At 39.2% G+C, this 12,646-nt stretch overlaps 1 protein-coding gene across 2 annotated transcripts; it reads left to right on the top strand.

Annotated features, from left to right (window-relative positions):
• The first annotated feature begins 1,709 nt into the window (after window positions 1-1,709).
• Window positions 1,710-12,623, top strand: LOC122323359 (uncharacterized protein KIAA0895-like). 2 transcript variants are annotated; one of them, XM_043217137.1, is made up of 8 exons: window positions 1,710-1,942; window positions 3,320-3,984; window positions 6,295-6,438; window positions 6,631-6,763; window positions 8,114-8,419; window positions 8,747-8,844; window positions 9,190-9,381; window positions 9,770-12,623. In XM_043217137.1, the coding sequence occupies exons 1-7, from the start codon at window positions 1,915-1,917 to the stop codon at window positions 9,346-9,348; spliced, it is 1,533 nt and encodes a 510-aa protein (XP_043073072.1). In that variant the 5' UTR covers window positions 1,710-1,914; the 3' UTR covers window positions 9,349-9,381; window positions 9,770-12,623. The 2 variants fall into 2 exon arrangements, with proteins under 2 accessions (XP_043073072.1, XP_043073073.1); XM_043217138.1 differs by having other exon boundaries at window positions 1,846-1,942; window positions 9,190-12,623.
• Window positions 12,624-12,646: the final 23 nt, after the last annotated feature.

Genomic DNA, 12,646 nt, shown 5'->3' with positions numbered 1-12,646 from the left:
TTGGCTTAAAATAAATCTTGGCCATAAGACTCATGTGCTTCATTAACGATATTATCAACACTAACTTTCTGTACTTGTGATTATTTTTTTTATTTTTTTATTACTTTTTTTGTGTCTCGTCTTACGAACTTTAAATGTTCAGCATCTCCACAAGAGGGAGGTACAAAGCTGTCCGCGTGATATTGTAGGGATGTTTTCCTTCAAAGCATGACTTAGATGGGAATCATTTCAACTTTTCAGGGGTGTATGAATGTGTGCAGTGCACTCAGATTGACCTAAATAGGATTTATTGTCTTAGCATATCGATATAAAAATACAAAGAGAAAAAACCCTTTTGTTATCGGCTAATGTGCATTCAACATATTAGGTCAATGTTTCCCAAACGGGTTTGCAAGATTTACATGTAACACGGTTTTAACAGATAATGTAATAAAAAAACTGATAGAATATAAAAAGAATAGATAAGCTATTGTTGAGACCTTTTTGGTTTTATTATCTGTATAATACATAAAAAGCAAACAATTTGTAATGAATACAGTGCAAGTCTAAAAGCCCATTTTTATTTTATTTTTAATTAGGATAATGAAAAATCGAATAAAGGTCAAATAGATGTATTTTTAGCCTTGCTAAGAACAGCAAAAAAGGAAAGTAAGTTATGAAAGAAAGTAAGTGGCAGATGAATAAAATTGCAGATTGCAGAAATGCCAAAAGTGTTCTAGTCTAGGATTATGGGGAAAATAAGACCGGGACATAGTATATTTAAAATGTCATTCATTCTTGGACATTTTCAGCATCATTACTCAAGTCTTCAGTGTCACGTGATCCTTCAAAAATCATTCTAATATGCTGATTTGCTGCTCAAGAAACATTTCCTAGAATTAGTATTAAGGTTGAAACCAGTTGTGTTATTTTATATTCTAATTTATGCAGCATCCATGACAAACAGAATTATTAATTTCACAAAAACAAATCTTGCTAAGCACAAACTTTTAAAAGTATAGTACATAGAAGGGTAAAACTTTATTTCTGTATCCCACTTTAGAAGTTCTACTAAAAGTAAGTTACTTTGCAACTATATATCAACATATAGCAGTCATTAGAGTATCAGTAAACGGTCTGCTTAATATCTTCTAACACAACATACCACATACTGAGTATATGTCAACTTATCCTGTTTAAATCTTAATTGAGATAAATGTAAAATTACCATCACATAGTAACATCAATTAAAAAAAATTCAACCCTATTCGTGTACCTGCATGTGACCATTAACCAAAGTGGATATGCAAATGTGATTCTTGATTATTACGTTTGTTTTTACTTCAAATAGTCTAAATATATTAGGTGAAAAACGGTCAAAAAATGTGCAGTTTAATGTGTTTGAAAGATAAAAGCCTCCCAAATGGCAAAATAGTATACCGAATTATGCTGTTATGAATAACGCTGCTGAATGAATAACGTAATCACAAAAAGAGTTTTTAAATGTAGTTTTGATCTAATTACAATTTTTGGGAAATGATTAGCCCACCTAATCCAGAATAACGAATACTTAATACCAGGACTGTTTAATAGTAAAGTAAGCGAAACGCGCTGAAATATCAGTACTGTACGATGTATTTTCAAGCCGGCTGAATAAACTGTTTCTCGACTCGAAGCCGCTTCGAAACGGAACTGACGTTTTGTTTAGGTGACGTTGACAGCGCACCATGGCAACGCTTCGGACTCTAGACAGAAGAGATTGAGCGCTCGGAGCGGATCCTGCGAGCGGAGATTTGAGAAACGAGGCGAGCTGCCCTGCGCCGGACGCGTGCGAGATATTATAACCGCATTACCGAGTATTAGTCGCGTCGTTCGTGCGCTTCGTTCATTTCTATAAACACTGGCGAGAAGTTGAGGCTGCGCGGCACGAGCGCGATGATGCTTGAATCCATCGAAGTTACAGGTGAGTCTGTCAGCGTCTTACAACATAATGCATAATGCCCTTTTTCACAAAACCGAAGCGGAGATTCTTAGAAATAATCGCAGAGATTTGATTTCATGCGTTGGGCTCCCGCGACTCTACTTAATTATAAAGTGGCTCCAGAAAGTAGAATAAGTTCACTTTCTTTCGTGTCGAATGGGTGTTTTGGTGTTTCTACCCCTCGGATTTTAACACAGACAGTGCGTGTTTCTTCAATGCTGAGGCTGAGGTCCTTCTGCATCAGTGCACCTGTCAGAGATGTCCTCTGTGATAAAGCCTGGGATCATTTCTCACAGGCACGTGGACCAGTGCTGCCAGCGTGTGCTCCACATGAGCTAACACTGATACGGTATATGCATCCTTATTCGATCCTCCCGAGGTGATGTAAGACATGCATTACAGTGCATACATTTAGCAGATGCTTTATCCCAAGTGATATACGTGGAAGAGAGTGGGATTACGAAAGCCTCACTGAATGATTGTCAAAGCCGTACCTGTCATGCTGAATGGGGAATATTGTTTGTTGTGATTCCTAATAGGATTAGCCTGGTCTGTGAAGTCAACTCACCAGACAGTGAAAGAGCTGCTTACAGCGTTTCTCGTCTTTTGTTGGATTCAAGGTTAAGTGGGCGAAGGAGATTTTGTTTCCGGGGAAATGGGGACGCAGCACTGAATCGACAATGACTGGGCTGGTCTCAAGTTTAAGACCAGCCGTATTTCCTTTACTTGAAATTCCACCTGGTGCTCTCTGTTATCACATCCTAATATATTTCGATACTTTCAGGACAGTTCAGGTGAAGTCAGTCAGGTGAAGATTGCACGGTGTGCATCTCCAACCCGAGTCCTCACAGAAATATGCACACGGCTTTTTGCCATTAGTGAGAGTTGAATATTTAATATGTAAATGTGTACTGTATATGGACATGAAAACAGAGCTTAAAATCATTTTTTTTTTACATTTATTCATTTCTATAATTTGTTTTCTGCGTACGCAATGGTTATAAATGAATCTCAGAGTCTCAGAATCAGCCCTCTCAGGCCTGACTTGCCTTAAAGTGACCTTCTTATAATCTTGGATTTGACTCGGACATGGCCCTCTTCTGGTTTTGGACTCAGGCTTGACTTGAAGCGACCCTTTTTTTGGTTTCAGACTTGAAGCAAGCCGTTTTTTTCTAACCTACACATGTCTAAGCCCTGAATCAAATCAGCTTCAAGACAGCAATTTACTGTAGTGCATCCTTAAGTATATATTACTTTTTTTGTATAATATGTTAAAGAAGAATCACTGAAATATGTCTGTGTGTTCAAGCCTCGGTCATTGAGTAGATTATTGTGGTTCTCGTTCCATTTTTGTTCCAGAACGGCTCCATTGGCCGGAGATGGAAATGTCTAAGAGTTGTGTCCTAAGCCCCACGGAGAAGCCCGTGAGCCCCAGTCAGCTGCATCTGGAGCGCATGTCCTCTGGCGTTCTGAAGGACCTGTTTAACACGGCCACCAGCAGCTACAACACACTGCTGCAGAAAGAGTCAGACGATCAGGACCCCAAACGCTCCTCCTACAAGTTCCCTACACGAGTCTCCACGGCAAGGCATCGCGGCAGACCCCTGCCGACCCTTGCACCTCTAACGATGAGCGGCCTGGCTTTCGGTTGCAGAGACAGCAGGCACGCTCAGTCGGTGTTCTCGTGTTTCTCCAGCAGCAGCTCCAAACAAACTAACAGCATCACCATGCTGGGCAGTGCCATCCGGCTGTCCCCCTGCCCGATCCCCAGGCCCAAAAACAGCTGCACGGCCGGCACCAAACTCCCGCAGCTGTCCAGAGTGCTTCCTGCTGCTCGCGACGTAGAGAACTCAATCAAGAAGCTCTGCATCCTCGCTGCCATAAAGCCGTGTAATGTAGAGAAAGAGAAGGCCAGGTTTTTCAAAGCAGACTTTAAATACAATCCTCAGTTTGAATACAGCAACCCTCTACCTCCACAAGTACTAGCCAAGCACAGCGTCGCTTCAGACCGCTTCCTCACACAGGTGAGTGCCCACACTCTCACACTGACTCAGGTTATCCGGTCATAACACTACACTTCAACAATACACGCCTCCGACTTAGCACATGACATATTGCATTCAGACTTTGGCGCACAATGCTTGTGTTTGCACATTAGCATAGATTCCTTAAAATTTTCCAAAGACATGCATTAATACTTTGCCACCGTTTACAGATGAACATGAGCTCCATCAAATGTTCCCGTTCCACTGTGCAAAGGGTTATGAGTGACGCTAGTTTGAAAATCATGCAATTATGCATACTCAAAATGATCATAGTTTGTACACCTTTAGTATATGAAGTTATGCTACTCTGTTTAGGCGGATAGTATGCAAATCGGCATGCGGCGTCAACATGTCTAATGATTTTGTTTTTCATTTTATTGCATGCTGCATTGCATAAAAAAAAGCCAATGCTCTCTCACTGGTCAATGAAACTGTCGGTCAGGCAGATAGACAGGCATACTAGTTCAAGTTAATTGTGTATTCAACAACCGTTCCAAACCAGTTTGGCAACGAAAATCAGTATCATAAATATAGTTTCCTTTGATACGTGAGAACTTTTTTCTGTTTTTTTTTGGCACTTGGCACTATCTATTTGGCAACAAATGATAGACTAAGGCTGTGTTCACACTTGAGGTCTGTTTTGAAGCTGCCAGCGCTTTTTAAAACATCACCGCCAGCGTCTTTTTCTGCAGCTCAGAGCGTTTTTTCGAGTTGAAGTTGACAGCTGACCAATGACCAAGTGAGTGGAAAACGCTGTACTTATTCAGTCAACAGTTCTTTATTTACCTTCAGACTGCAGACAAACAAAGATGCTCCAAACTATGCCGTGTACTTTATTGACAAGAGAGGTGGCAGGAATAATGAGCTTTTTTAACGCCAATGGCGTTAAGAGGTTTAACGGTGGTGGCGTCACTTACAGATCCTTGATCAGTGATCTTTAGAGGTTGTATTTCTGATTTGAGTCAAGGTTCAGAAAAGCTTTGGAAAAATTAGCTTTTGTCAGCGCTACCTGATTAAAATTTGAGCTTCGCTACTGAAAAGTGATTCAGAAAACAGTAAAGCTACCTCCACGCTACAGAGAAATGTAGTTAAACCACTGGGATTTGGTCATGTTTGTGTGAGAGCTGACCTGGCCTGAACTTTGTTAAAGAGCTAGAGTGTGCCAGAGGTCCCAGCAAATCTGCCCTCAAGGTAGTTTTCAAATAATCCAGATGAACGTGATTAGCGGGATCAGATGTGTTTAATTAAGGTTGAAGCTAAACTCTGCAGGGCCGTGACCATCCAGGAACCGAGTTTGGCACCCCTGCTGAAAGGTCACCGTCCTGTAAGTGAGATTAATAGGAATCGCTCCTGAAATATACACTGTGATTCTTTAGTTCTGTACGTTCCACGTGGATTAAGTTAGCAACAGGTGCTTTATCTTTATAGCTGCATTTTTAGGCTCAGCAGCTCAAAGCGATGTGCTACAACTGTTTGTGTTGCCAACAACACAGTCAGACTAATAAACCCCTTCGAAAAGTTCATTAAATCAATCGAATTCCCTTTCTCGCTAGCTGTTAACAGAGCCAACGCTGACAGACCAGCACAGAGCACTTTACAAAGCCAAGAAAAACAACACAGAAAGTCCTATTTAATGGATTAATGTGTATATGTGGGGTATAGTGGCTGTATTAGAGCTTTGTGTGCTGTAGCAAAGGATAAATGGATTCATTTCAGAGCATTATATTGATTATCTCAGAGTGCCGAGCTCATTGTGGATCAACCTCAGGCATATCCTGACGGGTCCCAAATCTGTTTTCATAAATCCACACAACACCAAAGGCCTAGCCGTGGCCTAGTTATTTACTGAGGTCTGTACATGACATAACATTTGAGCGTTATATACAGTTATGGTTCTGCAAGCATATTTCACTTGCACAGCTTTATCTCAAAGCACAAGCAGCCCCAGATATCAGTCATACTACATAAGGGACCTTTACTCATTCATACTCACTTAGCCAACAAAATGTAAAAAATAAAAATGTCATTTATTGGAAAAATCAGCATTACCCTAGTCATAATCTCAAAACCCAGTCCAAGGCTAAACATTATTCATTCTTAACATCAGATATTAAAGTGTTGTAAAGTAAAACATTTACATCATAATCAAAAATCTGAAGTGCAATGGTACGTTGTTTTTTTTTTTATAGAAAAAAAAACTGGCGTAAACAAAAACAATGAAGCCATCATGAGGCCTTGCTTTGCTGAATGTCTGTGTTGTAAAAGTTGTCTCCTCTACTGTCGTCTCAGGCTGTGCGGATCATGGAGTTGGCCTTGCAGAAATACGGCTCCTATGAGAGGTTTGAACAGGCTACTGGAGGAAACCTCCTCACCAAGAGCCGCATCTGGTACCATGTCAAAAAATACATGGAGAAGGAAGGATGCATGGGAGAGGTATCGGAGAGATCGTTAGAGATGCATATAAATGCACAGTCTGTAAACTGCACTTTTAATTCAACCAACCCATCTCAAAAACTCCAATAAGAGTATAGAGCATTTAAAAGAAGTCAAAAAAATTCAATTATATGTAACGGCGCATATAACTCCGTTATTCCCACCACTGATTTTGATGTTCTCTCTCTGCAGATTGTGGTTAATCTCACTGATGACCTCCTGTCCAGAGCGTCTATGACTGTGGTGAACGGCAGACCCACCCTCACCATCAACATCTCCACTGCCAGAGAGCAATGGCTGGAGGGCATGCTGAGGCATGAAGTCGGTGTGTTCGGTCCCAGACGTGTTAGATCGGTCTTTCATGACCCACTAGCTCCACCCCCGTGTGTTCAGTGCTGTGGGTCGTGTCTCGGTCACCCCAGAAAACCCAGCCGTCCGTATCCGCAACAGCTTGTGTTCCTGCTGTCAGGGCCTGTTACACCCCGAGCGTATCAGAGCTCAGCGTCAGGACCACAGTAATTACACTCCCACGCTGGTCCGCTCGGGCTGCTGGAGACCTAGCAATTGTTTGCACTGTTTTTATGTTGAGTATAGTCACAAGTGAGTCACTTCAAGAAAATGAAAATGAAGTGTGGATAATTGTTAATGCACTAGAAAGCTACTTGCTGATCATATAATAATAAAAGAAATGAAGCTACGTTAAAAATACCTGCGGATCATGTAATAATAAAATAAAATAATATTTAAGTGCACTTAAAGAGAGACACTTTCATGAATAAGTTTCTTAACACACTTAAGTACATTTTTTTTTAAAGTACAAGCTTTACTTTAAAGTATATTTCAGTTTATTATGTTTGCACTTATTTTGATGCATTGCCTGACACACTAAAGCACATGGAAAGTAGCGTTTGATCATAACTGTAACCGGCATGTGATTGATATAATTAAATTGAAAGTAATATCAAATGAATATAAAATCCATTTAATATGCAATTTTTATTTTAATTGCAGTTAGTGTTCAGTGTTTCACATTCAGTCTATTATTTTAAAGTATATCAGTTTGCACTGTATAGACGTATGTTTATATTATTTCCATAAAAGATTATAATTGATAATAAAATTACATTTTGGAATGTTAAAAGTATATGTGATAATAGTTTTTAATTGTAAATCAATTTAGCTTCTCTGTAAAATTCAAGCATAATGTATGTACATTTTTATACGTATTTTAAATGGTCAAAGCATCTTTATTAATATGGCTTATACTTAAAATTTGTTAGGTTATGCTCTAAATTATTATTATTTTATAATATATTAGAAATATGATTAAACATTTTAATTAATTTGGTAACTAGAAATTATGAATAATATCTAGAGCTGTGATGTTTGTCTGACTGCTTTAAGTTTTACATATAAATTGTGGTCAGTTTATATGAAGTGGACAGTTCCTGAGGGGTTACCACGGTTACAGTAGTACACTTTACATATTACCCCCGGATCAAGCTGTTACAATTACTCTTATAAATACTGTTCTTACAAATTATAGTCATATAATTCCTGTTACATAAGCACTCAGTGAATGTGTGTGGTTACATACTACATAAGCGTCTAGTTACTGTGTAAATACACAGGTATCAGGGACACTTAATATAACATCTCTACATCTGTCACACAGGTACGCACTACTTCCGCGGCATCAACAACAGTCAGCAGCCGTGGGGCAGCAGCGGAGGCAGGAAGAAACACGGCCTGCGGCCCATCAACCCCACCGAGGAGGGCCTGGCCAGCATCCACAGCGTGCTCTTCCGCAAGGACCCCACTCTGTGGCGCGCCGCCCTGCTCTACTACACCGTCTACCAGGCCAGCCGCATGTCCTTCTCACAGCTCTTTCACAACCTGGGCCGCTTCCTGCATGACCCCAACACGCGATGGGACTACTGCGTCAGAGCCAAACGGGGACAGACCGACACGGCGCTGCCAGGTATCTGAGCGGGGTGGCCTATATGAACCCACATGAAGTCAGTTCAGCTTTATTTGTACAGAGCTTTTTACCTACATGTCAACTAACCTTTATCAGAGTCTAGGTAGAGTATTAGTACACTGGTAGGGTCAGGGTTGGAATAAGTTGGCATGTTCTTGAGAAGTTACCTACAGTCAGTATAATGTCTGTTGGGAGATCATCACAATAAAGGGTTATTAGATAATAATCATTCAGTCTACTTAGTTGACATGTATTTGTCATGCTTACAGCTTACAGGTTTATCGTTGTGTTTATGCATGCAAATAATTAAATATTTTTCTTACTAAGGTTGTTTCAGTAAGGACCAGGTTTATCTAGATGGCATCCTGAAGATCCTCAGACACAGAGACAAGATTGACTTCCAGCTGCTCATGGCTCTGGGAAAGGTACTAATGACAATCTCAACGTGATTTATTTGCTGCAAGATTAATTGAAAGGAGAGCTAAATCACAATATTCAGCGCTGTGTTCATTTACACTTGAGAAGCTCAGAATTCGAGATTAAAGGGAATGCAGCTCCACACGATGCCCATCTCTGAGTGTTTTAACATGCATTTGGGAACAAGACGTGAGCCAGCCATCTTCTCATACTCGTAATGAGAAGCACAGAAGAGAAGCTTTAAGGGCCTCCTGCGGTTTTACGTCAAAAAAGCTTGATAGGAAAACTGCCTTTACATTGTTTACCCAAATCATGCAGCCCCGTGTGTGTGTGTGTGTGTGTGTGTTGTGCAGGTGTCGTACGAGGACGTGGAGCGCCTGAAGAGTCTGGCTCTGATGGAGCACGTGCGGATTCCTCACTTCCTCCAGGACCAGGCGCGTTACGTCGAGCAGCTCCATAAAATCATGGAGGTCAACCAGCTAACCGACGAGGAGCTGTGCCTGCTTATCTGAGCACGTGACCTCTGACCTCCAGCACCTGCCCAGGTCGTGCACTACCACTCGTAAACATGCGTTCACGTCGCACTTCACTAAAACACTGAAGACGTAAAGACGAAATTGCGTTTTGCATTCAAAATTAAGCCTATTTTTAAAGGCATTAAATGTTTTTTAATTATTGTTCTGACCTTACGCCTCATTTAGCGTGAGATCTCAATTTGATTACTGTAATGTGCTAAATTAATTGCATTAGTCGTTAATAATTACCAATCTTATGAAACATGAAATCAAATGGATGAATGGATGAACATAATAGTTTAAAAGCAGGCAGACTTCAGCTCTAAACGCTTTCTTATTTTCTAGAATAGAGACTGAAGTCTGTACAGGGGCCTGTGGAGCTCTGTTTGTTTTCCTAATTTTTTAGTCTCTTCTGAAGGTTCTCAGGACATCTTCAATCTCTTCCTAGAGGATATCGAGGGGCCAAACTACAGATTGCCAAACCTTCATATGTACTACAAGTTCCTTTTTTTCCTGACTTTATATGACATTTTGATTTGTGTGTCTTATGAACTGCTTTCAGATAGTTTTCATATTCATGGCGGCATGCGTTTAACAATATAACTTGTGGATGATTGGAATTTTAAGCAGCTGATGATTACAAAAGGAGTCATTATCTGGGTGCCAAAATGTTAATCTTTGTCTAAAAAGCGTCTTTCGTGGAAGCAGACGGTCTTAAACGTCATATACAGCGTATGAATCATCTCTCACGACTGCTCTACCTTGATTGTATTGTTGATGTGTATGACCTTTGACCTTGCTCTGTTCCCGACAGATCAAAAAGCACTTTAAAGTTGCCTATAAAATGATTTCATGGCCCATGACAACTTCTCAATGTGATCTTATTACTAAATAAAAATTTAATAAATGCACGCCTTGCTTTCAGACGAACCCTACTGAGAAGCGCTCAACTTTTAATCTTCTACAAACTAACAGAAATAACAATATAGTTTCAAACAGGCAGGCAGAACAAAATCCACACGCATTCAAGACCAACTAAAGTCGGACCAACTGAATGCAAACACGCTGGACTTAAATACACACAGGAAATGACTAAATTAACTAGACACAGGTGAACACGCTAAGATAATTAACAGAAAGTAGGTCACAGAGCACATGGCACAAGACAAAAACAACAACAAAGGACTCCACGTGTTCATTATAAAGCATGCTAAGAATGTTCAATTGAAATCAGTTCAAATATTTTTCAGATATAGGTACATTTTTGTTCATAGAAAACAGCTTTAGTTAATTCTCTCCAGGCTGATGGCTCTATCCAACCGTTTGGTGGATTTTTGAAAAATAAGGATGTATTTTTAGTCTTATAGGAAGAAGAGAATACCCGTCTTTTAGAGAAACACAGCGGAAAAGATCAGGCCCGACATAATAATCCTGACCAAATATTTCAGTCACATTCTAGATCATTTTTCCCACAATGTTACATCTTTCCAATGCAATGTGTTACTGGGTAGATAGCTATTTTTTATTTTAGATATATAACATGTATTAGATGAAATTATAACATGTATTAAAAGAAATCAGATAAATCTAAAATGAGAACTACTATAGCTCTTGGGGTACTGATCGAGGGGGACGTAGAGTGCACTGAAGCGTAGAAATCTTTAATTACAGGTGATCCGATCCAGACTTTAAAGAATGCTCATTGTTTACAGGTGAGCAATGATCAATCCATTCCCACAATGCCCTCTCAAACACACGGTAAGTGATCTGGAAAACTCTTTCCACGGCCCTCTGCTCTCGCATGTCTTTGTAACCAGATCACCTGCTGATTGACACCTACAAGGACACAGGGTTCGAGTGTCTCACACACACACACACACACACACGCGCGTCAGGGCTCATTAATCTCTCTGAGATCTTGGCTTTCACACTTCCTGCAATCTGTGGGATTAATCAGGGATTGCGGTGTCATGGACATTCATGGTTTATATTTATCTCATATTATACTCATAATCGCGTAATAATGTATAAAATCATCCTATCATAGTTGCATTAGTAATAACTAATGTTGTCTAAAAATGCAAATGCAATCAAAGGCATTTGAGCAGAATGGAGGATGGGATTCAGGTATATTAGTTGATTATGAAATAGAAATGAAGCCTTTTGCACATTGTCAGTTAAAAATGATAGGATTTAAATACTACTTTAATAAATTACATTTACTTTTCTAATATTATTAATTTACATTTTTTGACAGCTGCTCTCTTATTAATAGTCCATGTAGTTACATAATGCACATTTAGGCAGTAAAGGTTAGTGGCCACTAGAGGACACACTGGACAGCTTTTCTGTCCTGCCTGAGAAAAATAATATAAAACAAATCCTTGTTTTAAATGTCTTTATAGGTGTGTATTTGTGTGCATTCAATTTGACCTAACACGCACATTTAAATATGTCCAGCACACTGTAAATAAAACCAGGGCTTTGATACGTGCACAAAAATGTTTTTTTGAAAAGCTAATAGATGATGTTTGGAAAGGTCTGTAACCCAAAGCAGAAGTGCTGTGTCTGATCAGAGAAGTGCGTTTTACTCGCTAGTATTTTTCACCAGATCTCAGTGTAAAGTTCACTGATCATGTGTCAGATCCTAACGCTGAACAAACAGGTGGATGTTTGCTTGATAAATAGCGGAAGTAGGACAGAGCACTTGATGAAACTGACCAAAACTGAAATAACAGTGTATAAAAAATATGATTTTTTTTTTTAATTGCATGCAATAAAAGTATTTAAACTAAAAATAAAAATAAACCAGAAAATACAAAAATAAAAACTATTTCAAAATATCAAGATAATCTGTATCTCCGTAATACTAATATAACACTTTTTTCTAAAAGTACACTTTTGCGCAATTTCCTACCAAAAATCTTGTCACGTTATCAAAAAAATCTTTTCTAATGTGATCAGTTTGAGCGAATGCAGCACTTGATGACGACCAGTAATTAATAATATTACAATAATAATATTAAATATCACAAATCCACAATAAGATGCAAACGCATTGACCTTGATGCTTGTAATCAGTGTTAGTCAAGAGCATGTGAAAATTAGCCACTAAGAGAGAAAGAAAAGAGAGCTCACACTCTGCGGGACAATAAAAGATGTATGTTTTTAAAGTCAATCTCTTCCGTCTGTAAGGACACAATGTTAGTTTTATAAGGATCTATTTTTATTAGTGCTGTCAAAAGTTTAATCAAATCCAAAATAAGTTTTTCTTTTCATATGTGTGTACTGTGTA

This window comes from Puntigrus tetrazona, chromosome 19 (assembly GCF_018831695.1).
Source record: "Puntigrus tetrazona isolate hp1 chromosome 19, ASM1883169v1, whole genome shotgun sequence".
NCBI lineage: Eukaryota > Metazoa > Chordata > Actinopteri > Cypriniformes > Cyprinidae > Puntigrus > Puntigrus tetrazona.
Note: the sequence above shows the minus strand (reverse complement) of the source record. Positions and strands in the feature narration are given on the sequence as shown.